This window comes from Dioscorea cayenensis, chromosome 6 (genome assembly GCF_009730915.1).
Source record: "Dioscorea cayenensis subsp. rotundata cultivar TDr96_F1 chromosome 6, TDr96_F1_v2_PseudoChromosome.rev07_lg8_w22 25.fasta, whole genome shotgun sequence".
NCBI lineage: Eukaryota > Viridiplantae > Streptophyta > Magnoliopsida > Dioscoreales > Dioscoreaceae > Dioscorea > Dioscorea cayenensis.
In genome coordinates, this window is record NC_052476.1 from 17080227 (window position 1) to 17108196 (window position 27970).

The 27970-nt window shown below is 33.5% G+C and overlaps 1 protein-coding gene and 1 long non-coding RNA gene across 3 annotated transcripts; one reads left to right on the top strand and one right to left on the bottom strand.

Annotated features, from left to right (window-relative positions):
- Positions 1-305: 305 nt before the first annotated feature.
- Positions 306-1539, top strand: LOC120263303. The gene is made up of 2 exons (XR_005537039.1): positions 306-468; positions 1344-1539. It is a non-coding gene; the product is annotated as an uncharacterized LOC120263303 (long non-coding RNA).
- LOC120263302 (UDP-N-acetylglucosamine diphosphorylase 2-like) lies at positions 1403-27970 on the bottom strand. Of its 2 annotated transcripts, XM_039271171.1 has the most exons (16): positions 27780-27970; positions 27014-27068; positions 26761-26912; positions 25498-25537; positions 24454-24543; positions 24276-24388; positions 24124-24198; positions 22170-22209; positions 21993-22075; positions 21837-21914; positions 20303-20446; positions 19334-19401; positions 17863-17977; positions 2003-2159; positions 1729-1830; positions 1403-1529 (listed from the first exon to the last, which is right to left on the bottom strand). In XM_039271171.1, exons 1-15 carry the CDS (start codon positions 27939-27941, stop codon positions 1733-1735), a joined length of 1470 nt encoding a protein of 489 aa, XP_039127105.1. In that variant the 5' UTR covers positions 27942-27970; the 3' UTR covers positions 1403-1529; positions 1729-1732. The 2 variants fall into 2 exon arrangements, with proteins under 2 accessions (XP_039127105.1, XP_039127104.1); XM_039271170.1 differs by lacking the exon at positions 1403-1529 and having other exon boundaries at positions 1538-1830.

Genomic DNA, 27970 nt, shown 5'->3' on the forward strand with positions numbered 1-27970 from the left:
ATTTTTGACACGGTCAATCTCGCTTCCCCACATTTCTATCTTTTATATTTATATTGATAACTGAATTCAAACTAAGTTACTTAGCCACCAAGAAACTAAACAAATTCAAACTAACAAACTTATCTAAACATAATCCTAACATAATTTTTAAACACAAATGCAATTTATAAAAACAAAGAGGGTCATAATCGCAAACTTAATGCATAAATGCAACAATGCCTAAACGTAATATATAAATAACATAGGGTCCTAAATGCAATAACAAGATTAACTCTAACATATATTACTAACAGAATTAATCAAAAAGTTGAAACTGACAGCAAACTGAGAGAGATTACCAATATAAATAGGGTGTAGCGGATATTCTTCCACAAGCCTGCACTGGTTTGTATGGTTTATTCAGCAATAAGATCAGGTGAAAAAGGAGTTGCCAAACCCTTATGAATGCATACATGCAAGTTATGATAGGTTTAGGAATGGGGGTGGGGCGGGGAATCCCCGTTCCCCGCGGGGCCCCGCCCCGACGGGGCGGGGATTCCCCGAAACATCCCCCGCGGGGCGGGGAGCGGGGAAAAATTCCTCCCCGCCTAGTGGGGCGGGGCGGGGCGGGGATTGGTCTCCCCGCCCCACGGGGATCCCCGCCCCACTCCCCGCGAGGAACCCCGTGGGGAATCCCCAAAAAAATATATTATATATTTTTAATATATTTATTAAAGATTATTTCAACATTAACATATATATATATATATATATAATCAATAAATATTTATTTGTTAATATTTTTAGTTATTATTATGGAACTCACAATTATTTCATACAATTTATTAACTATTTAAATTTATATATTTCATTAAAACATATTTATTTAATAAAATTATTATATAATATATCTACAAAATTAAAATTCAAACTTCTAATTTTCAAATTTCTAATATTCATAAAAACTAAATATTTATTTAATTTAAATGAATTGGATAATTAGGTAATTGTAATTTGTCTAGATTATAATATAAGCATTATATTTTTTTATTCAAATATCCATTTATCTAGATTTTTTATTTTTTCATCATACATTATATTTTTTATTTTCAATTGTATATAACATCTTTTAGCATGTAGTAACATAAACGTATTAGAAATATTATAGTTATTTATAAAAATTTTTTTATATTAATGTTTTGGGCAGGGCGGGGGATTCCCGTGAGTGGGATCCCCATGCGGGAGTGAGCGGGGAGGATTTTTCCCCGTGGAGAATCTTTAACCGAGGAATCCCTCGCCCGTGGAGAGCGGGGATGGGGCGGGGATCCCATTCCCCGCCCCGCCCCGCCCCCATTCCTAGATAGGTTATGATGTTAAGAAGGCATACAAATGGCATCAATGATGTTACTCATAATGAAACCCATCAGTCAGACAACAACAGGCTGAGAGTCCTGATTTCAAGAGTACAATTATCACTAGGAATCATATTGACCTGATCAATAATCTTCTGGGAATGAATGTATGGATGCGAAATTCTGGTTGAAATATTTCTGAAAAAAACAAAAAGATTAGAGCAAAGTCATTAGGTAAAGGTATAGTGATCATCTCATGTGCATTATTTGATCAACTCAAATAGATCACAGGAGCAAACTTGCACAAGTAATATGGAGGGATGAATGACTCTGTCCAGGATAATTTTCGAATTTATTTGCAAGGATGAATGTCTTGAAAATTTACAACAGTGACTACCCAACTAAAATGTAGTTTCGCTTGGTGCGTGAAATGTTTTTCCTCTGCATATTGATTCAAGGTTCTCCCCAGCATAAGAATGAAGTGGTGAGATTTCCACACCTAGAACCAGAACAACCATCAGAAAGATACAACTGCGATTTGTTCAGTTTTTCCATTTTCAAAACTAATCCACAAAGATAAACAAGTTCTAATCCAAGTTTCTAGGAAAACATACATAATCTAGTAAGAGAGAAGAAAACTAAGAAAAGGGAGCCACAAGATAAAAGATTACCAGTTAAATCTAGTGGCACTGAATGTGTTAGAGAGCCACCCGCAGCAATCACCCAATTAGCATGCAGGCGGAGAAGCATCAGACAACTGCTATCAGGAGTGTCGTGACTAGCACCATTAGCATTCTTAACAGGTGCAAATTCTTCTTCTCGAGATACCTGATATAGATCAATAAATGTCAGTGAAAGTTTTTGGCATTTGGAAATAATATTCTTGATACTTGTCAAAACTTTAACAAATCAGTGCGAGCAATCTCTTGATGATAGCTGTGTAGCTGGAACCCTTCTAGATTGGAGGTAGAATAACTTGGGTTTGGGTTTTGGTGGTTTGAATTTCTCTGAATTTATTTTGGTGAGAAAATTTAAACCAAGTCCATTAAGCAAATACGGACAAGCTCTCACAACAAAAATATTCTTTGTTTGCTATCAACAAATTTAATTCATAAGAAATAACGAAATTGACCTATATTATTTGGGACAAAGTACTTCTTGAGCTTGACGTATTACCTCAAATGCCAAATGAAACCAAGTTCTGCCATAACATGACTAAACTTCTCAAACTAATTAACCTGGCGGAGTTTGTTTGAGGCTACAAATTGTCTTTTTTAATTTGCATACTTTCTTCGCCTATTAACAAACTTGAATAGTGTGAAGATAGAAAAAATAGTTTGTATATCAATTTAGAAAAGAGTACAAGGGTATATACAAAGAAATATTTGGCTTTTTTGGTATGGGCCTAGTATAGCCCATTAACCAATCTAAACTCTAACATTCCCCCTCAAGCTAGAGCATATATATCGAACACGCCCAGCTTGTTACATAGATCACTAAAGACTTTAACATTTAAACCCTTGGTGAAGATATCCACCAGTTGCTCGGACGACTGGGTGGCGTAGAGATGACTCCCTTCAATACTATATCACGAACAAATTGACAATCAGCCTCAACATGCTTGGTGCGCTCATGGAATGTTGGATTGTTTGCGATGAAGATGGTGGCCTGATTATCACACAACATCTGCATAGGTATCATGATGGGGAATCCTAACTCAGATAGAAGAGATTGCACCAAAACAATCTCACAAGCTGTCTGTGCCATTGACCTGTACTCTGCTTTGGCAATCGATCTTGAAACCACATTCTGCTTCTTACTTCGCCAAATAACTAAGTTTCCACCAACATACGTACAGAAACCCTACGAAGACTTTCTGTCTCCTTTATCGCCAGCATAACCCGTGTCAGAATAGACTGCAATGTCAAAATGACCATGATTTTTGTAGAGAAGACCTTTGTCGGGAACTCCTTTAACATATGCAAGAACCCTCAAAGTACCCTGCCAGTGAACTTCTCGTAACTCATGCATAAACTAACTCAGGAGTCCACAACGTAAAATATATCAAGATGAGTAACTATTAGATAAATGAGCTGGCCAATCAAAAGTCTGTATTGAGCCGGATCTTTGAGAGATAATGAAGATGTCTCCCATAAGGGTTGTAATTGCTCAATAAGTGTATTCTCTGGTTTACAACCTAATAAACCAGCCTCCTCAAGTAAGTCCAACACATACTTCCTTTGTGAGAACGTCATTTTCCTCTGGCATGTGCAAACTCAATACCAAAGAAGTATCTTGGTCGTCCAATGTCTCGTGAAACGAAATGCTTCATTAAATGCTCCTTAGTTCTCTGAATGCCTTGACGATCGCTACTAATCAACAAGATGCCATTGACATATACCGCAAGTACAACACATCCAGATGAAATGTTTTTATAGAACACAGAATGATCCATATTACACCTACGAAAACCATCTGCAACTGTAATTACACTAAACTTTTCAAACCATGCACGAGGACTCTGTTTCATACCATAGATCCCTTTAAGCTGGTAAACTAGATTCTTCCCCTGAGCAACATACCCGGGAGGTTGCTCCATAAACACTGTCTCAAATAAGTCTCCATAGAAAAAGACATTCTTTACATCGAGTTGACAGAGTACCCATGATCGATTCATAGCTACCGACAGTAGGATAGGAATGGAATTCATACGAGCAACCGGTGAAAAAATCTCAACATAATCGACACCACAAGTCTAAGTAAAACACAAGCCACCAACCAGGCTTTGTAGTGATCAACTGTACCATCGGCTTTGTGCTTGGCAGAGAAAACTCATCAGCAAGTGACGACGCTGGCATCAGCAGGGCGAGGCACGAGCTCCCATATACCACATCAATTGTGTGATAGAAGTGTAATGGGTTTATATATAGGTATAGGGGTTAAACCATTAAGTCGTGAGACTTTTTGGTGTAAGACCCCTAAGCTTATATAGCACCACCTATATATGACCCATTAATACAAAATATAAAATCTAACAAATAGTTTCTCCATGTGCATGCATATCTTCCGTAAGAACACCATATATAATAGCATTTTTGACATCAAGTTGATACATTTGGCAACCTTTGTTTATGGCAACAAAAACAAAACTTGAATAGAATTCTCAAATGGACAACTAGGAAAAATCTCAAAGTAATCCATCCATAAGTTTTAATTAAATATTTAGCTACAAGACAAGTTTTATATCTACAATAGAAACATCCAAAGGATATTTCATAGTGACTACACACAAGCAACTTCGGTTGGCGAAATGTTCCTTCTTATGTCCTGGGAATAGAAACAAAAGCTAGGGACAAGACAAACCACTAAAGAAAAAGCCCATCTTGTCATAGGAAACAAAATCAGCTATAAGATGAGATGTACAAGATCATATACCCTTTTGGAAAACAATTGATAGATCAAAATCACCAGATGGCACTGACGAAAGGGATGAGAGAGTTGACATGCAAAGCTGAGTGTAGACCTTAACGGTTTGGTAAGATCCAAGAAAAAAGAGGATAAAAAAGGGGATGCTGAAGATGACAGGATCTATGCACAAGAGGTATACTTTTAACTAGAATTACAAAAATAGAATAATTGCACAAATTTGAACCAAACTCACTGCTAATAAACAATACTAAACTTATAAACCAACTCTGGCAATGGCAAGTATTTTCTCCACAGAAATATGAAAAGCAATCTAAGAAATCAAGCATATATCAACCAAATCACAACAAGCAGATCAGCATAGTGAGATTTATGTGGAAAACCCTCCAAAAATGATGGGAAAAGTCACAGGGCTTTGCAAACAAACATTCCACTAATTCAACTAAAATTACAATGTTCTAAAACTCAAGCAAATGCCCAAACTTGAGATTTTGAAATACAAGGAGGAAATCCAGAAAATATATCTTTGATTGCAAGAACAAGAACAAGTAATCAACTACTCTCAACCAAGGTAAAGACAACTTATTTTCCTACGTTGAACTGGAGATGATGGCCAGAAAAGACTTCAATTGAGCTTAAAGCAAACCCTAAAAGGCTCTCTTCCACTAATCAACCTCACTACTTTAATTCCAACGCCAACCCTCCATGAACACTGCCTACTTTCCTTAGATATGAAGAAACTGAAAAAAACCCTAAAAACCCTCTTTAATTTTTTAACAAAAACATCCATCCCTACATTGTCGGCTAACCTGATCAGTGGCGTGATCATCAATCCAAAGCCCAATGCCGCAATGCTTATCCTAAGCTTAATTTGGTGCTAAGGCACTCAGAGCCTGGCATTGCAGCCTGCTGATCTTGGTTATGAACCACACCCAACAAAAGCTGACCAAATAGTAGGATGATGAGAATATGAAGAGCCCTCATAAAAATAGGAGATAATCTTTTAAATAGGTAACATCATCCAAATATGAATGGATGGGTACATCACTGAAATAATAGCAATTGTTAGATTTTATATTTTGGTACTAGTGGGTTTTATATGGGCTTTATATGGGTTTAGGGGTCTTACACCAAAAAGTCTCAAGACTTAGTGGCTCAACCCCTATACCTATATATGAACCCATTACACTTATATCACACAACCGATGTAGTACTATATTTCTAACACCCTCCCTCAAGTTCAACTGGGTCATTTTTTTCCCAGTTTGAACTTGCTCAGACTTATACACCCGAGGTCTGTTTTTACTAGGACTTATACACTACTTTGTGTCTTAGAGGTCCTACACACATGGACTTGTACACTACTTTGTGTCTCAGAGATCCTACACACATGGACTTGTACACTACTTGTGTCTTAGAGGTCCTACTCACATAGACTTGTACACCACTTGTGTCTCAAATGTCTTTTTTTTTTAATATATATTGGGCCCCACTATATTTCTCTGATACCATGTTAGATTTTATATTTTGGTACTAGTGGGTCTTATATGGGCTCTATATGGGCTTAGGGGTCTTAACTAAAAAGTCTCCTATATATGAACCCATTACACTTATATCACACAACCGATTAGGTACTATATTTCCAACAGCAATAGTATCCCTTATCAGTAAGAGAATAGCCCAAGAGTATGAATTTGCTAAATTGAGTATTACAATTTATCTTGGTGAGTGAGTACCTACGAGACAAAATAAAACAGACACAATAACATTGGGAGTAAGAAAAAAAGGTTGTTTTGGTAGGTTAGTATATTTTCAAGATAGCAAACAATCAGAAAAGCATCAAATGAAAAAGAATTTAGAACACTCATCTAAAACATAAGAGCATGATCAACCTCTAAAAGGTAACAATTCTTGCGCTCAACAGCACTAGAGAGAGATGAAACTAATAGCAATGGGGATCAGAGGAACACAGAAGGTGTATGTGTCTCATATGGGAAGCAACTCATGTATTCATCAACAAAGATTTGCTTGGAGAACATTATGATCATAAAAGGTGGATGAAAGGTGGATGCCTAAACCATAGTAACAACGTGGTAGGACTGTGTGTGAGATTATAGATGAATGCTCTTGCAGGAAATCTTAAGCATCTTTGTAGATGTAGACAATATAGTGGCAAAAAAAATACCAAAAGGACCATCAACTGCCTAATTAGTTTCCTTAGGTTTGTCAAGGCCCTAACACTTCTCAAAGATGTGATTGGTACAACCATAACGTATTCATTGTTAGAGAGATGAATTTGTCCAAAATATATATTTGGGTCAAATTAGAACCATATACTATGTTGGGTTTGTATTTAAAGTGGTATTTGTAAGAAGATGCTTAGATGCTAGAACAAGTTGAATAAAGAGTGGTTGAGGTTCATGCATAGCTGCATGGACTCGCACGTCAATAATAGAAGTTGTTTGTTTTTATTTGTCAGTTATGGTGTCAGGTATCTAGTCTTTTAACCTATGAGTTAGTGTCTGTAACTTTTGACTATTTTGCACATGGGTCATGTGATGGTGCTTTGTATCTAGTTATGCTTTTACATTTTGAATGCTTGGAATATCAAGAGAGAGGTTCTTTTTCATTCAAGCTTGGTTCTCAAGTGTAGCAGCACACCAGTGAGTTACATTACATAAAAGGTCCGGCGTCCTACAATATTATCAGGATCTTAATTTTTTTAGTTTATTTGCAAAGTGGCTAACTAAAAACAAACATACACATATCAAGTAGGCATATGAAAAATAATGAACATTCATTTGATCTTGATCCTTGTGGAGCGAAAAAGACACTATACTGGATCTACGTGACGTTCCTGCTAATATCCATAAATGACTTGTTTTTGGTAATAAATGAATATTACCATATGGGTATTCGGGTGCATGGTATACATTGATACTCCAGTGCATTTCTCCCTCTGATTCAGAATAAATATGCTTTCGGACCCTCTCTTTAAAATTTAAAGTGAATGCTCCGGCACGAATCTCGGCAATCAATTGTTCTGATTCCACATATTGACCATTTTGAACTAAAATCAAACCTTTTGGCGGAATATTCAGATTATGTATAATATCCCGACCCTCAAGAGTTACATACAAGTCTATAGAGCATAAAAAAGCAAGATGTCCATGATGGATACATGTGCGATGAACCAAATTGTTGTACCCTGTCCTAATTTTAGACCTCAGGTCTCCTTAGATTTCGTACATGCATTAAGGGTAAGATAGTCATTTAGCACTAGTGGCATCCTTGCATGATCGTACAGTAGCTTCTGTATGAAAACCGGCAAAAAATCGGGGGCAATTAAGTCTTTTGGACCTTCTTTATTCTCTAATAGGAGGGAAAATTGGTCATTTATCTAAAAAAAAGCAAAAGAAAGCAAACCTGGCTCTTTTCCTTCTCTTTTTCTTTCGTTTTCTTCGTTCTTTCGGCCGAACGCCTCAACCTTAGAATTTTTTTTCGGCAACCATTACCAGCAAATCAAAACACCAAATCTCTTCTTCTTTTACTCTTGAATACAGTAAGAACTTTGATCTAAATTTTATCCCATATTTTCTTGTATTTCATCCATTTTTATTACTTTAAAAACCTATGTCTAAATCTTTGATTTTAGATGTTGTGTGGATGATTATAGACTCAAAGTGGAGCCATTGTTCTTGTTATTCTTTTTTTGTGGATGATTGTAAAGAAATTTCTTGGTTAGATGATGTAAATCGGGAAAAACCATTGTTTTAGGGCCGGTTTTACTATATCAATCCCGATTTACTGCAGCACCAAAAATTTTCAACATTTTCTTGTATTTCTTTGGTCCAAATTAAAGCCCTTCTTATTTGGAATTCATTGGAACTAGTGTTACTCCAGTTTGAGGTCGTTTGGGTCCAAAATGAAGTCGTTTTGCCCTAAAAACCCCAATGTTGCATGTTCGACATGTAACATTGCATTGGCATGCATTTTAGTTTTTCATTCTTGTGTTCATTGGTTCTTGGATTCCCTACTTGTGTCTAGGTGGAGAAGCATCCTCCAAGGGGAAGGAAATTGTTAACCAGTGAGCGCGTCTCGAGGCAAGACAACTGGTTCTGTGAGTAGTTAAATTTGAGATTGCATAGACTTAACAAGAGTATTGCAGCATTTATTTATATGTTTTATAATATATTTCTGAGGATAAATTGCATTTCATTTGATATATATATCGAAAATGAATTTATTGGAATGGTTAAACCTAGAATACTTATATGTATTTATCTTGAAAGAAGCATGTTGGTATGCGTATATATTTACATGCAAGAGGAATTTGGTTTGATGTGTATTTCCATATTTAACCATGGTATGATGGATTCCTTGAGTTGGGGATTGAAAATATTTTCATGTGACTACGAACTTTCGTCCGACATTGTAGTGGGGGTTCCACGGTTCAACCTGATGGAAGGCGGCGTGGTTAACCCTGAGTTTACCCTGGTCAAGAGGTGTGTAGAGCCATTGACAAAGGTTTTTTTTATGTGAGAAACCCAGGATCACCATACGGGGATCTCAATGACCAACACCAAGGAATGTAATTTTTTGAATTTAAAAACACCTTGGTGGTCCCATATCTAGTCGCGGCCAGATTAGCTTGGGAATTGTTTGAGGCCAGCTATATTTGGAATTGTATTCAATTTCTTGAAATTTACTTGTATGTACTTTTGTTAAAAATTGGTGTTTTAACTGTTAATCTATTAAATTCCTAGAACTTCTTATACATATGCTATTATTATTGTGGAAATTACTATTTTGTAATGCTTTATTACTCTATTATGTCTATACTGTCACCACTCATTGGGTAGCATCTGTTACTCACCACTCTTGTTCTTTTTTTTTCTCAGACTGCGACGTTGGATATGGTTGTGCTGGGCAAGCAGTAGAGTGATCTATCTTTCCCCTTTGTTTAGGTTAGTTTGTTGTTGGCATGTAAACTCTATGAGTCCGTTTGATTCGTTAAGGAGAATAGCACAAGCAGTACAGTACAAGCAGTTAGAGTACAACACAAGTGCTTGTGCTGTTCTATGTTTGATTTTCATCGAACAGTACAAATTTTTTTGCTGATTAATGTTTGGTTTGCATAAGTATGGAACACAAAATAAAAAATTACAATAATAGCTTTTTACTATTCTATATTTGTTTTATAATAAAAAAATATACAATAATATTTTATAAAAATCTTATCAAATTTTAGGATGCCTAACAACATACCAACAAATTAAAAAATTAATATAATTTTAAAAATATTTAATCCAAAACAAACAAACTTTCATTAATATCTTAATCCTAAAAAATAAATAAATTGATAGATAAATAAATAAATAAATTTTTAAATAGATAAATAAATAAATAAATAAAATAAATAAATCATGTTATCACTTTTGTAATGAGTAGTGTAAATTTTAATTTTAAATAGGGACAATTTTGTCAATAGTTGTCCTGTACTTCGCCGAAATTTTTGTACCGTGGTTTTGGCGGTATAAAAAAATTAAGAAGTTATGCTGTACCGATTGGGCAGTTTGTGTTGTACTTCGGCCCTATTTGTAAATCAAACACATAACAATAGAAGTTGTTTTGTCATGTCCCTTGAAATCATGCGTATCAAACGGAACGGACCCTATGGATCCACTATCCAAATAATTGTTGTTAATTGTGTGTTTTTATGTAGGATCAAACTCATTGCAAAAAGCATTTGCCAGTTGAAAATGTATTTACTAAAGATTTGAGAAAACCTTGCTCTACAGTTGATAGCTAGCTGTTAAACATTTAACATGCTGTTCAACTTCATTTCTTGTTGTTTGGGAAAATATTACCCTACCATTAAAACCATTCTCCCCAAACCACAAAAACCATCCTTGCATCCTTCCTCCACGAAAAATAATTTTAACAAGAAATAACTAGTTTTAAGCAAGAAAATACCTAGGTGCACAATAGGTATTCTTAGGAAGCAAAAACAACTCAAACTCAAAGAAAAGACAGTCACATACTTAAACTTGATGTATTTGTGTGGCTCTTGTATTCTGTATTCTCTGGTTGTATTTGGTAAACCCTGATTGTACAATTATTGATGTTTTCTGTATTTAGGGTCCCTAGTGTAAGAGAACCCTATTATGTTTTTATTGTTGAGATTGTCTCATTCCTTTAGTAAGTTTGTGTGAGCAGGTTTGTGTTGAGCCTTATGGTGACCCGGAGGTGGGGCCGTTGTGGAACCCACTCCTTGTTGTCGTGGTGATTGCCACGTGCCCAACTAGGTTTGGGGCGTGACACAAATCCTCATTGAATTTTATTTTGTCAATGAAAGGAGCTCGTACATGTTCGGCAGTACTGCTTATACATACACCACTTGTATGAAAAGTTCTTAATGTTAGTTGAGTCCCCTATTCCACAATTGATTGACTCGCAATATTACCTACAGCTTCTCCCAATTCAACTATGTTACCATGAGTAGGATTTCGACCATAACATAATTGACAAATCCAAGATGTACTTCTACATGTAAAAGGGGTTCAAATATAGAGTACCTAATAGTCTACGATTTTTTAATTTGGTCAATATAGATATGAATATAAGCTTGGGTCTATCATTCTATTGGCTTAAGTTTTTTGGTTGAATTGGGCCAAGACGGTAAGTTTGGTTTACATCTAATATAATATCAAAGGAGCTTGGTTTGTTTGGTTTGTGACTAAGTTAAAATAAACTAACATGTATCAAGGGGTCACATTAGAGTAATTAAAAGTCCCAAATCTGTTAATTTGATAAAAATAAATCTTATTTATTTTGAGAAATGTAAATATAGATCTTAGTATATAAGATTGGGTCTCTCATTTGATCAACTTTAGCCTTTTGGTTTAATTCAGTTGGATAATATATTTGGTTCCTAGATATAAATAGTATCTCTTCTAGCATGTCTAATTTTCACAAAACTTGGCATTTCCAACGTTCTTGACTTTAAGTTATTACACTGGTATGAATCTTATGGAACCATACCAAAAGGGTCAATACTTGAGCCATGCAAGACTAGTTGTTCAATATCTTGTCTTGATATTCCAAATTTTGGAAGGTAACCATTTGATTCTCAATATCACAACGTTATAGCATGTTTGAGCAAAAACAGTCTTTGGATTTTAACTACATATCAAGGTAGATGATTGACACTCCTTTTGAATGCTTCTTATTAAACACTAGCTTTCTAGTAATGTGCTAAAAACATCTTCAAAATGGAACATCAAAACAATAGTAAACAAGATCATCAACTCTAATATTTTAGAACAAGAGTGTGCAGCTAAGGCAAAGCTCACAATAGGCCACCTGAGGAAGGCTAATAAAAGGTGTGTCCATCCATATCAAAGAAAAATACTCCAAAACCATCATCATCAAAGACAAATGTATCCGATGGAACTCCATCTAAAGTGATCTTCTTCTGATGGTTAAGTAAGGCTATACTACGGAGATTCATATAGTATCACACAGGAAAACTCTTGTTCTAAATTAAGGATGCACTTCAACCTTCAATTCTAATTGTTTCTCCAAATAAAATATAAGATGTCTTACCACTTTCAAGAAGGGGTAAAAATAGTGAGAAAAAGCGGAGATATCTAGTTGGGAAACAATGAAAAATAATCTTAAAACCAAAGTACCATCTTTCCCACTATAAAGTTGACACACCCAAATAGAGAGATGGGTAAAGTATTTTCTCATCCCTCAAGCTAGATAGCAAAAAAACTATATTATTGTTGTCATCTCTGTAAGCATGACTGAATAAACATCTTCTTTTGTTAATGTAAGATCACATCACTCTATCAATAATGCAAAATCGCATCACTTTATCAATAATAATCTTGTAGTACTGGTCTTCAAATAGGATGTTCATATAAGTTGATAGCAATGTAGGGTCAAATATTAAGTTGTATTAGAGCCATATAAAATCATTTCAGCATCAAGAGATAGTATTACAGAACTTTCGATGTATTGATACCTTTTTCTTAATGCTCTTCACTTGCATGCAAAGCCAAGGAAGAATTTTTATAGTGTAGATCAGGAAACATTGGTTATGATCTTCAAATGCAAAATGTTAGGAGCAGTGTAATGCTAAGCCTTGATACAGGAGGTGACTTAACAAGGGTGAAATGCAACCTATGTATAAATTGTTTTGACAAATTAAATCCAACTTTTGACCTTACATTGTCTTCCTTAAAAATCATAAGCTGCTTATACTAGCACTGTGGTGCATTGATGGCAGTGCAACAATTGGTTGTGCTCCTAATGAAAGGATATCTGTATGTTTGCCAAAGGATATATGTTAGACCCATAAAGACTTATGTTAGACACAGATAAAAAAAAAAGACAGTCAGTCAATCAGTAAGAGGTTAAGCAGTCAGAGAGAAGGGTCATGTCGAATTTGTTCTTTTTTTAAGTAGTTAGGAGAATTGAAAAGGTTGACACACTGTTATGGAGATGATTTCAGTATAAACAAGAAGTTCACAATGGAAATGGATTCAAGAACTCAAAGCTTTCATTAATCTCTCAAAAAACTAACTGTTCTTACAAAGAGCTATTACAGAGCTTATTTAGACCAAAGAATAGTCCAGATTACATCTCAAGGTGGGTCCCTTGACTTATTTAATATCCTACGGCCTACAACACATCTCATTACACTAACTTCATCCCCACCATTAGATGCTTGCCACCTGTCCACCAGCCATTGATCCAAGCTTCAACTGCCGTTCAAAAACTTAACTAACTCTCCACTTCCAGCTGCTACTGAATTACCACCAAAACCCAGTGTTCTACAACACCATATAAGCTTCTTCAGCATCTACCATCATCACTTCATATCACACACCTCTTGAATTATAGGTCAAGCTTTGGTGATCCGTGATTCAATTATCAATAATTCTGCCCTATTTTGCTTTATTGGCAAGACTTCTTATTTTTATTTTAAAAATATAGCAAGATTTGAGGGTAAAGCTGTTAATTTGATTCAAAACAAGTTGCGGCCTTCACATTACTTTGTCAATCTTCTTAGCATTTTCATATTGGACAATGAGGTCTATCTTGCTTTCGATATTCCACCTCAAAAGTTTGCCATTGACGATAATGGTTGTGAAGGCTTTATCCTCAACAAAGGTCTGCTACATGGCTCCATATATCAGCTTGAACTTTGTAGGATGCTAAGTGTCACAATATTGTTCTTGCACATATCCACTGTCCATTCAATTGATTGACATTTTTATAAATACTACTTTGATGTATCTCTCAAGGACATATACATCAGCGTGATTTTTACCATTGACTTGTTTGATGTGAAGATTCCAACAAACAATTGTTCTATGAGGTGGATGCAAGAAACAAGCCAATTGTCTGTCTGTCTAACTTGTTATATTTGAGTCAGAATCTTCCATGTTTGGAGGTTTTGGGTAGAGTGTTTACAACATTGGTTATGATCTTTAAAAGCAAATTGTTACATTTAACACCACCACTTATTATAATCTTCAACATTGGTTATGATCTTTAAAAGCAAATTGTTACATTTAACACCACCACTTATTATAATCTTCAAAAGAAACAACACGGCCAACTCTGTAAGCATGTTTGGAGGTTTTGCTTAGAGTGATTACAACACTATTGTCATCTCTATAAGCATTTACTAAACACACATCTTCTATCATTAGTACAAGATTGCATCACTCTGTCAGCAATACTTTTGTAGTGCTAGTCTTCAAACAGGATGTTCATAATAGCTTGATAGTTATGCAGGGACCAAACACTAAATTATATTAGAACTGTATAGAATCAGTTACAATGTTAAGAGATAGGACCACTAAATTTTCAAATGTGATGATAACAATAAACATTATGTAGCCCATGTTAGTTATGCTCACTAGTTATATATGCCTTTTTCAAATGTTTTTCACTTGCATGAAGAGCCAGCAATTGAAGAATTTTCTAATGTAGATCAGAGGAAAATGAAATAATTTATGAACAACAAGTATCTTAAAACTTGTAATTTTGGCCAAAATAAACTTTGAGTTCCTTTCAAATATTCTATCACAGGAGCAAGATCGCATCACCGGATCACCCTATTAATAATCATCTCATAATGCTAGCCTTCAAACAGAATGTTCATAACTTCATATAAGTTGATAGCAATATAGGGTCAAACGCTAAGTTGTCTTAGAATATTCTAGTGTCAAAAGTTGGTATCACCAAACTTCCAAATGTACAGAAAAGCCATGGAAGAATTTTCATAATGTAGGTCGGAGGAACATGACTGGGGAAATAATTGATCAAATAACAAGTATTAAAGTTTGTAATTTTGGTAAAAATAAGTTTTGAGTCTCTTTCAAAGAGAATGCAAATCTTTAAAAAGAAATATGATATGCCGTAATTGTCGTCTATTACTAGTGTAATGATTGCATCACTGTGTACAATCATATAAGTTGATAGCAATGTAAGGTCAAATGCTAGGTTGTATCAGTAAGATTAGAATCATTCTCAAAAGATAGTATCATGGAACTTCCAAATGTACTAATAACAACAAACACTATGTATAGTCCATATTAGTTATGCTCACTAATTTCCTACACGCCTTTCTCAAATGTTTATTACTTCCGTGAAAAGCCATGGAAGATTTTCATAATGTAGATAAGAAAAATTTTCATAATCTTAAAGCTTGTAATCTTGATCAAAATGAACCGAGTATCCTTCAAATATATTGCAAATTTTTTAAAAGAAACAGCATGACCAATTATGTCATTGCCCTCATCTCTATATAAGCATAATTGAATAAACATCTTTTATGGTGGAAGATCACATTACTCTCTATCAGTAATAATTCCATAGTACTAGTCTTCAAATAGAATGTTGTTGATAGCAATGCAGGGTCGAACACTGGGTTTCTCAGGATCATATAAGATCAATTCCAGTGTGCTATCATATCACCAAATTTCCAAATGGGTTGATACCTGAAATTCTTTCTCAAATGCTCCACTTGCATGAAGAGACATGCAAGAATTTTCATAATGCTACAACTGCATGCATCTTAAAGCTTGTAATTTTGGCCAAAATGTACTTTAAGTCTCCTTCAAAGATAGTGCAAATTTTTTAAAAGAAATAGCTTGGTCAACTATAATTACACAATCTTTCATGTTAACCTAAGACTCACATTCATATATTGAGATATATATTTATATTATCAACCAAAAGATATAAAAATGAGTATGGATAGATGATCTTTCCAAAGAATTTCAAACCCATATAGCCTAATAAACATTGTGTTAAGATCATGAGGAGAGTATCAAATTTAATGAGATATAGAGTAACCAATACTATCACATCCGTTGCTAATAGTGAGATATATATTTATATTCTCATACCATAGATATAAAAATGAGTATGGATAGATGATCTTTCCATAAAATTTCAAACCCATAAAGCCTAATAAACATTGTGTTAAGATCATGAGGAGAGTATCAAATTTCATGAGAGATATAGAGTAACTAATACTCTCACATCCGTTTTTGGTTTGCATCTAACATGATATAAAAATTTGATTTGTTTGATGTGTTAGTAACATGACTAGTTAAAATAGACAAACATATATTAATAGGGTATAATAGTACTAATAGTCCCAAATTAATTAATTTGGTAAATATAGATCTTAATTTGGCAAGTATATAGCTTAAGTCTCTCAAACTATCAACCAAAGCTTTTGGGTTTAAATTAGGCTCAGATATTATACTTAGTTCGCATTCAACAATATAGATCAACGAACCTGCTTGCCAAGTAAAAAAGCAAATTTTTTATTCTATAAACTTTTCCAATAGCAAGTTGTTATAATCATCTAATTTTATAATAGTCTTCAATGGAGCGCAAGAATCGATTAAGTCAACTAATTATAGATATAGATCCTTTCACAGGAATTCTAAATCACAATAGGAAGGCAAAATCACTGTGGACAAATGAAAGATACGTACCTACATAAGGATAGATGAAATTAAAGTACTAATTTTAACAATATTTTCTTAGTTAAATTTTTTAATTAGGAACAGTAATTTTATTCTAGGTTATGCTTAGAATAACCAAGTTATAAAAAGTCATTCCACAACCAAACTATGTTTGCCTGAGTTTTGAAAGTTTTACACTGTTTTGGATGAAACCATTTTTAAAAAAAAAAAAAAAGATGAAAAACCAGGTTATCAAAGTTGAACAAACTTTGGCTTAATTAAAACAAATCAAAATGATTGTTTTAAGATCTAAAATTTAAAGTTTGTTTATCAAGTCTAATTTTGTGATTTTTATCCTCTAAAAATGAGAAAATTTTTAAAAACATATTTGTCAATAAGTTTCTAAGGACAGTTTCAAAGGTCTTTTTAAAGAATATTCAAAATTTTAAAAAAAAATTCTATGATTTTTAAAACTACAGGTTATGTTCCTGAAATAATAAGTATAATAGCATTATTTATTATGTTTTAATTAATAAAGTTTTAGCTTTATAAATAGTACGCAAATTGAGATTATATAAACTAATATAACTAACAACAAGTTGGGTTATTATAGTTTTCTATGTTATAAATTTTATTATGTTATTTCAACTTTATTTTATTTCTAACTTTGCTTTGTTCATGTGTTCATCAAAAATTATACTACATATTATACATAATAGTTTGTTTCTTAAAAAATTCCTATGCAAAACAGATATTTATGGTTGATTTTTAAGGCAAATGTGTCTATCTACTCTTTAACACATCTTTTGATTTTATTTTTAAAGTTTGTTTTCTAAAACATTTATTTAAACAAATGTGCATTTTGAAAGCAAAAAAATAATAATAATAAATAAATAAAAATTCCTTTTATAAAATAAAAACAAAAAAATGATCATTTTAAAATTCATTAAAAAAAAACATACCCTAATGATAGTTGTTTTTTAATATTAATTTTTTAAAATTAATTATTAAATTTATTTAAATGATAAATTTTTGATGGGGTGACCTCATGTTGAAGAAGTTCTTGAAAAATCCCACTATTTACAGAAGCAACATCAACCTACCTCAAAAAGTATTGTTGATGGAGAATATGCAAATGCATCAAATATAAACTGCTCAAGCTTTAAACCCACAGTGGATCCATAAATAGAAGGAATTTTCTTCTCAGCAAGGTGGTAACTGCAACACACATACAATCCAAGTCCTTCATGTCATATTATTCAGATTTAAGAAATTCACACAATAATATCTCATTAAAATCAAGACAATCAAGAAAGGACCCAAATAGATAGAAAAAAAAATCTTATATGACTAAAAAAGCATGAGCCCTGGATTATACTACAAGATCTAAATTTTCAAGTTGAAAAAAAAGTTCTTCACACATGAACTGGCTAATTCCATCCAAATAAAATAGATCATACTACAAAGTCTAAATTTTCAAGTTGAAAAAAAGGCCTTCACACATGAACAGAGAGATGCACCAAGTGGTCATGCGTTACATAGTTGCATGCTTATTTACATAAATCAATCACCCTGAGGGAGTCAATTTTGGTACCTCAGAATGTCAAGAAATAGAGCCTAACTAAAAACTTATAAGGCAACACGAGTAAAGAATTTTAGGCTTTAGGCTAAACATTAATAGTACTTCATTTGGGTACCTATTTGACACCAAGGTTATGCATAATAATTCATTACTTGATGGGAAAATATCAATCTTGTCTACAACTTAATAACATTCACGTGATACAATATGAAGATAAGTAACTAAATAATTTTATTATCAATTTGCAGTTTCAATGAAAACTCGATGCAAAAAAGTAAGTAAGTAGGGAAACTAAATTTATTTGTTTAATCAACTGACTTTGTTTTTTAGCACGAGAAAAATTGATCCCTAGACTTATCAAACCATTAAAATACAGCAAATATGTTCTTTCAGTTAAAATTGATGTTCTTTACATGAATAAATTTTCATTCAATGTGTATATAAACTAGAAAATAATGTTGCCAATCTCTCTCTTCGTAGGCGCACACACCAAAAAAAAAAAAAAAAAAAAAGGAAAATAAGTCATATTATATTTATTCATTTTTCCTGGGTGTCTACCTAGATGAGGCCATGAGATATCATCCAATGGAAATGCAAGACATTAAATTTAACCATAACAAAAAATAAAAATAAAAATAAAAATAAAAATAAAAATAAAAATATTTAAAAAAATAAAAATTGATGTCCTCCAGATGGAAAAAGCACATGTATAAACAACAAACTCATGCTTAGTGAACTCTTCATAAACAAGAGGAAGAATAATTAGGAGGAGGACGAAAAGAAATGACCATACACATTTGTTAAAATAATTGGTTCTTCTGAACAAGGTTGTCCAGCTATAAAGTCTCTGAACTATCATCAGATTGCATTGCAAAACATTGGATTTAACACATAGATTCTGTATAAATAATATGCACTCAAGGATCCAAAATATCAACTTGCAGATTTAGTATGTGAGAAATTAGGCAGAGGAAAAGGGAAAGATTACTAACATGCCGTCATTTTCAAGGCCAGTTGCTACTTGATTGAGAAAATCCAATGTGAACATATGTAAACAGACCTAAAATACAAAAAGAAAATGACAAACATGATATTGTTGCAAGATATATAATTAGAAGAAAGTTAAATTGAAATTCAAAATGCAAATATCGTTGATCCTGTCAAGATAAAAAATTTCATACAAGGCAAAATTCATAAGTTTTTCTACCATAAAGTTCCATTCTAACTAAATGGTTTGACGAGGTCAGGAGTGTTAAAATAGCTTACATCAACTGGCAGCAAAGTCACACTGTGTTCAACTTCAACAGATTCAAGACTATCTCAATAAATACATGAAGATGGCTCAGGTAGATAACAATATAAGGAATAAGGTGCACTTTAGATCTTAAATCTATTCAAAATAAGGAGAATTCAACAGCAAGAGATCATTCACTACATTAATCAAACCCTACACTAAGCATTTATCATGAGAACCCTAAAGCATTCTATAAATTATTCTCAGTTTATTTGATTCATGTAGCAGCCATTTATGTTTATTCTCAATTTATTTGGTCCATGTGGCTGAGCATGAACTCACAAATTTTAAAAAATGACTTCTTACTTCTCCAATCCCATTGATCATCACCTGATTTTGTTACTGAAAACACAGCAATGGTTTTTCCAATCAGATTCATAACTAGACAATCTAATTGATAATTCCAAGTCCTTCAGACAAATCAATCTGCTCACGCCCTTTTTTTTATTTATTTATTTATTTTTTGAGACAGGAGTATTTCTCTATAGTGAGGATAAGAGGCACAGCCACTTCTTGAAAACCAGATCAATCTGTTTATTCTAAGCATACATAAATTAAAAGAAAAAACTCAATTATTTGAAATTTTAATATAGATAACATGGAAAACACAAATTCAGCTGCTAGAGGGAAACTTTATAAAAATGGAGGGTCAGTGAGTAATACTAACATTGCTCCAACAATAACGGAGATTGCCAGTTATCTGATTGATTTCAGAAGACATTGCTGGATCCATTTCACTGTACTCAACCACAATAAGGGGTCCATCCTTGCCACGCTGGACAAAGGCCCCCACCTTTTCTTGTGGATAAGCCTGAAATCAGGTACAAAATTGGATTAATGTAGCACAAATACAGTGCTTAGCTAAAAAATGAGCATTCACAACATGTGCATCTATAAAAGATGGAAATAGAACAGCAACATAGAGTAACGCAAACAATATCACATCATGAGGCAGTTACTTGTGAGTGAAACTTGCATGCTGAAAGTTTGTATATTATGCATATTAGGAAACAAAAATATCAATTATCAACAATCGAAATATATTCAAGTACCAAATTCCCCACAGCTCAGTTATCTTCCAAATGGCAATCAGTAAGCAGGTACTACAGAGGTTGTAGGTTTTCTTCATTGTTAATTACAACCTCAAGATTTATATCTCAAGGTAGATATGGAAAGCTGATTCCATTCTAATTAGTGGTTTTAACAAATATTGGGTTCTAAAATAATAGCTTTTGAAGCAACACCAACAAGGTAGATTTAACAAATAATGATTTCTTCTAGTTCATTAGTAATAATTAACTTAAACAAACATTGGTAGGGAAGATAGCTAAAATCCAGCTATAGTAGCAACAATAACAAGCAAGCCAAGATTCTACTTTAACCTTTTCATCAACCTGACAGTTGGACGCTAAAAATATAACTATTACAGTAAGCCCAAAACCATGCTTGTCATCACAGTCAAAATGAGAGATGGCATGAAAGGAACGCCAAGAAAAATGAACAATTATAGTAAAGACATCCATTGTCTGTAGATATGTTATGCATGGTGGTGGACAGTTCTTTTCGATGGATGAAAAAATTAAAGTTTATTACTCTCCTCTATGATTAAGATCAAGGTGGCTAGGGTATGACTTTACACACAAAATAATAGCTTGTCTATCATACCCAAGGCCATAATTGCATGGTACAGGTACTCCAAACTTGGATATTTTTGTCTTCATACAGTTCATCACCTTTTACGACCTATTGTAGTTTACATTCTTGCCATGGTAGTCTTCTATTTCGTGTTGTATTTGGAGATGCATATAGCCTATGCTAATAATTTAGGAAGGCAGTATTTTTCTTGTCACGATAAATAAGTAATTTTTGTAATCAATGTTTAATACAAACTAACAAAATAAAATCTATATGGATACACACAGACACAGATATATGTAATTATGCTAAAATATAGGAATGCATATTTCTTTTGTAACAGTACAAATTTTCGTAATCACTGATCAATACAAATTAAAAAATGAAATCTATAAAACTGTGTCTGTATGCACACACTAAAATTATTGTAAGAACAAGGAAGCCCAGCTTTATAAATTAGGACCTAATAATAAAATAACCTTAAAGGAAAAGTTTCTATTCCATCCTATGGGTAAATTTTATGAAGGCATACTCTAAAATGTAACCTTTTCAAATTAATTGTTCACCTTGCGAACAACTTTTGCTGCTGCAGCAACACCTTTGTCTATAAAGTACCCTAAGAAAGTTGGGTCTGCAACACGAACCTGCACTCAGAAGATTAGGGTAGCATGCAAAAAGAAGGGAAGCATGCAACAAAAACTTTCACCAATTGAATCTTTTACCAAGACATTATCAACTCCATAACAGTCCACATATTCCACACCTCTCATCGCCATATCTTCCAGGAGTTTTGAAGATTTTAAAGCTGAAAAATAACTAGGAAATTAACAAAACTTGCAATCAAATTATGTTAGTGAAACAAACAAGAGATTTGTGAATAAACAATCTAAAAGATCTACCAGAATAGAGTCCTCCATTTCCATCAGGAGCTTTTGCTACCTGAAAAAAGATGGTAATTATAAATGTTAAAAAATGAAACAAATATTAATTGAAAAGTGGGGATAAAATTCAACCACAAATAACTTTGTGCTAAAAAAAAAGTGTAAGAGGTGGGAGATTGGGCATAAATTAGAACAGAAGTAAAAGAGATGCAAGACGAATAAATTAATATAAGTGGAGCCAATGCAATGATTGAGACTAACCATGTGGGTTTCATATGGGCAATTAGCTCAAAAGTGCAACCTGGAATTTGAAATTAATAATAGCAACATAATGAAGTCCTGAGATAGTTTATTCTTTCTTCAAATGTTAAAAAAAACAAAAACTGAACCCTACCGAGATAATTCTTACTTGTGTTCACACATTGATATAGAAGATGGTAGACTAGTATCTCTTCAACTCCAAACTAAAAAGATACCTATTAGCTCCAACAACACAATCCACGCGTACATGGACTTGAAAAGGCTTAAAATTAAACAGTTGGAATAGGAAGAAACACTTTGGGCATCCAGCCAGTTTAAACACCAGTATCACCATTGTAATTTTAAAATTGTAAAGCAAACAGGAAGATCAACAAGAATCCATCCCTCTGAAACAACAAAACAACAAGTAAATAGCCAATTTGATCCACATACACTCAAAATGTGAAAACACACACTGAAACCCCACCCGAGGATAATTCTTACTAGTTCACACATTGATTGATATAGATGGCAGACTAGTATTCCTCAACCTAAACCAAAAAGATACCTATTAGCTCCAACAACACAATCCAAGCGTACATGGACTTGAAAAGGCTTAAAATTAAACAGTTGGAATAGGAAGAAACACTTTGGGCATCCAATGATTTAACACCAGTATCACCATTGTAATTTTAAAATTGTAAAGCAAACAGGAAGATCAACAAGAATCCATCCCTCTGAAACAACAAAACAACTAGTAAATAGTAATTTGATCCACATACCTCAAAAAGGAAAGAAAGAACTTGTGCCTACACAGCAAGCAGAACCCAGACCAACACACAATTGAACACTAGAATTGTAAGCCAAACCAAAACTAGAAGTGCAGTCAAAAACAGACATGAGAAATGCAAGTCCAAACCAATCTAATATAGCAATAGATGATGCTAATGGGTATGATTTATTCTAGCGCTCAAAGATCACTTGAGAGTGTGGCTTGGCCAAATTTAAATCGCTGGTCTTTAATTGCTTCTACAATCCAAGAAGCATACTTTTTGCAACACCATGCTGACATATTGTTCACAAGCTAAAAGAAATGAAACCTGCAAGTTTGGTAAGAAGAGAGATGGAAAATATTTTGGTAAGACACTTGGGTCTTCGGCCTCCTGTTCCTATATTACAGCTTCAATATAACAAAGAAATCTAAAAGTTAGATAGTACGCGATTGAAAAGCTTTATGAGTAATTTTGACAATTCACACACTAGATATCTACGTCAACATATTATACAAATTTGATTAACTTACCCAAGAAGATGGCCTTATTTCAATTTCCAAGGGACAATATCAAGGACCAACTAAGCTTATTGTTTCTGATTTGCAACATACAGAACCTTATATTAAGTAACAAATCTCAGCTTATTTTATTCTGATTTCCAGCAGATAGAATTTTATATCAAATAACAGATCTTCCCTTACTGTACAATGATTCCCAATTAATGAAATCTTATTGAAGGTAATTATCCGAGCTTATTTTATGCCGATTTCTTACAGACAGAAACCCATATGAAGGTAACAAGAAAGTTAATTTCTTTGGTACAGGCTCCATATACACTGGAGTCACTATAATGCTGCCTTGAACTTACCAATCATTAGAGCAAAATTATTGACAATAAGTGGAACTAATAAATTACTATCTCATGCCATCTTTACCTAGATGAAAAGGAAAAAGAAAACCTTGTATGGAGTTTCCATAATAAACTTGCCATCCTTAGAAACACAGGGAAGTGTACCTTGTTGGAAAAAGGTGATCTGCATAAAGAAAGTATGATTTCATAAAAGAGAAAAACAAATTTTCTGTCAGAAGAGATTGAGAAAGAATCTTTTACTTGATTTGATTCCAAACCAAAATATTTATGGCTTTCAAAATACTTGCAAGTAGCTTCGTCAGTAAAGGGGCTAGTCATTATGTACCAATGAATTGGGTCAACCCTAGCAGAATCTGCATTAACCAAAATTTAAGACTTCAAAGAGCACATTTGATCTCAAGGGCCATATACACACTACCTTCAATTGATTGAGATGCAAGGCTTTGTATGCGTAGAATTCGTTCAGCTTGAAGTTGAAAAAGGGACTTCCCAGAAGGGAGCCCAATATCTGAGTAGAATCAAGATAGTTAAACACAACCAAATCATGTTTGCAATGCAAAACATTGTAAGATCAGACAAACATAAATTATGTAACTCTTGAGATAGCCATACAAAGATCTAAATACCAAACATTACATAATAAGTGAATTAATCACAGTATTGTTCCTACTAGATCCATTCAGGAGGCCATTTATTCACTTTTATATTTTTGTTGTTTCTGTCAATCAGAATCTAAAATTATGTGACAAATAAATGAAAATCAAAATATGTTGATTTTTTACATATGAATATTTCTTTAGGTGTACCTTGCATTACTACTAATGATACTGTTTCCCATTTAGTAGTTTAGTCGTAGACCCTATCCATTTAGCAGCATGATCCTTCTAAATTTTACCTACTTAAGAATGAAAAGATCTAAATATAGGATCTTTCTTAATCATCAGTCAAGACTGACATACATTGTTCTTTTTAGAGTGATCTTTGTATGAGATTTGTCAGAGATTTTTTCAAGATTATAAATAAGCCTTAGCCGCAATTTTTAACCTTACCGTAGGTTTTAGTCCTTGAAATTCTACCCACATGTGTTTAGGAAATCAAAGTTTATATTTTCTATGTATGCCCTCCATCAAAAGGTGAACTATGATATGGAAAATGGCTAGTTGTCTGTAAGCCTCATAGAACACACCGATTCGGTGATAAAAGTTGTGCATGACACCTTCTGGGGCATTAGTTGTCCAAAGGGTATCTACCATGGATGGGTTAGTTAATCTCCCAAAAACACAAAAAGTAAATAAAAATTATAATTGAAATTAAATAAAAAAATATAATATAATAATAATAATAATAATAATAATAATAATAATAATAATAATAATGCGGTCTACCTCAAATGAGATTGACACCACAAAAATAGTGCTGATAGCCTAAGTGCACACATAATGCAAAATATGAAAGGACTTACTGAAACATCCCTTGGGGTCTGAACTTCCAAGACGAGTTCCCTGTGAATATGAAACAAAAACAATAAATCTCCTATTGAAATTCAAACGGAGCACTACCATATAAAAGCTGAATGAGTGGGAAAATACAAATGATTAAATACGAAGCAAAAGCACAGCCAACAGTGACTATTGCATTGAAGCATCTAAGTAGTGTTTTCAGATGGTGATTAATTATGCCATTGGTTCAGATATTTCAAATGCAAAATATATATATATAATCAAGTTCTTGCAAAGATTTAATTTGATATGCACCGGATCCATATGCCATTGGTTCAGATATTTCAAATGCAATATATATATATATATATATATATATAATCAAGTTCTTGCAAAGATTTAATTTGATATGCACCGGATCTTTAAAGCACCATGCTCCATATGTCAACAACTTGAGAGTTACATTTTGACAGAGAATGGACTGAAGTCATTAGGTAGCATATGCTCGTTATTTATCCCAGAAATATTCCTTTTGCAACTCTCCAGACTCAATGTCAGAAATTTTGCTATTTTAGATATTTTAATTTAGCATTTACCCCTCTAAAGCAGTTCTAGATGCAGCTTGGTAGCCAGCTGCAATATATGAATTTAAATCATAATATCTTCTGTCAGTTTTCCTCAAACATCATTTCTTCTTCTATTCATATCTTCAAATATTTGGGATTTTATCAAAACCAACCACCACATATTAGACTTTCATAAAAGCTTTAATGCAATGAAATTGATTAATTTATTTCCTTCTCTTGCTAGCAAATTTGGGTTGTAAGTTATTTTAAAGTGGGCATTTGATTTGTAGCTCGATGTTTATAGCAAAACAATTATGTCCAATCAGACTCAACACCTAAGTTTTCCACTTATGACAAAAGAATGATAGACAATGAGATTGACAAATGTATTAATAAAATGATAAAATGCATAGTCCCAAAGGGAAAAAAACATAAAATCTTCAAAAGGTATTAATAAAATGATTAGATAATGAGTTTGACAAATGTATTAATAAAATGATAAAATGCATAGTCCCAAAGGGAAAAAAAACATAAAATCTTCAAAAGGTCCTATGCGTGCACACAGGCTCCACATAGTGTTTATGCAGAAATAACAAATACAATATGATATCCTAGAAAAACCATTTGTCCTAATTTGCTGGCATGCAAGTGTAACTCCTGTTGTAACTTCAAGAAAGACTACATTAAAAACTAAATACATGCACATATGACATAACAAACCTGACCACCAGAAAGAAGTACAACCGCTAATTTCCCTTGGGAGATGGCCTTTAATCCCTTCTTCCAAAGCCTCTCTCTTTCATCAGGTGTTCTGTCTTCCACTGTTGACACACTTGTCTCTGGTACGGGCTCAAATGTTGGCACTGGAAGCCCTATAAGTTTAACAAATTTAAAAAATTTATGGAAAAGGTTAAAGAAGAAAAATTCATTACAAATGGCTCAAACCCCGTTTAAATTCACAGATAAATTTCACCTTTAGACTCAAGAGAACACTTGATGATCCGATCAATCCTCGGAAGATCCAGGCTCTGTGATGCAAAAAATCAAACCAATTAGTAGAACATGAACATATTCTCCAAACATCTTATAAATTTATAAGAAACTCATCAAGTAGATACAAAAGAAAATTTGATGAAGTCAAACGCACCAAAGTAAAAGACAAGAATTCATGGCAAAAGATCAAACTGGATAAAGATTGAATTCCAACAAAAAAGCCAAAACCATAAATAATCTTAAGATAAGTGCTTCAACAAATTTATTGACATCTCATACACTGATAAGAAATTCCTCAAGTCGATGCAAGAAATAATTCATCAAAATCAAGTGCATCAAAGCAAGAAACAAGAATTCATGGAGAAAGATTAAGATGGATAAAGATTGAATTCCAAAAATAGGACCAAAAAACAACAACGAATCTCAATATCAAAACCTAGACAAATTCGCTGACATCTCATATACTTATAAGCTATTCATCAAAAGTAAACACAGTCAGTAGATAAAAGAACTCATGTCGAACAATCAAAATCGATAAAGTTTGAATTCCAAAAAACAACCTAAAAGTGCCGCTACTCTTAAGATCAAAACCTAAACCAAATCGGTAGCATCACAGACACTTATGATAAACAATTCCAGAGTAGATACAATCTAAAATTTCATTCATCAAAATCAAACAACGCGAGAAACAAGGATTCAAGGTAAGGCATCAAGATGAATAAAGATCGAATTCCGAGAAAACAAACCTCGATCTCCTCGATGAGAAGATCACGCTCCTCCGCAGAGAGCTGGTCCCAGAGAGAGAAGACATGATCCTGTCCGTAGTTCTTGAGCTTCTCCAATAAAAACGGCGGCGGCGCCGCCACCGCTCCCTCCCTCTCCTCCGATCGAAGCGCCATCTCCGCCATCTCCTTCTCGGGGAGCTCGCGAACGAAGA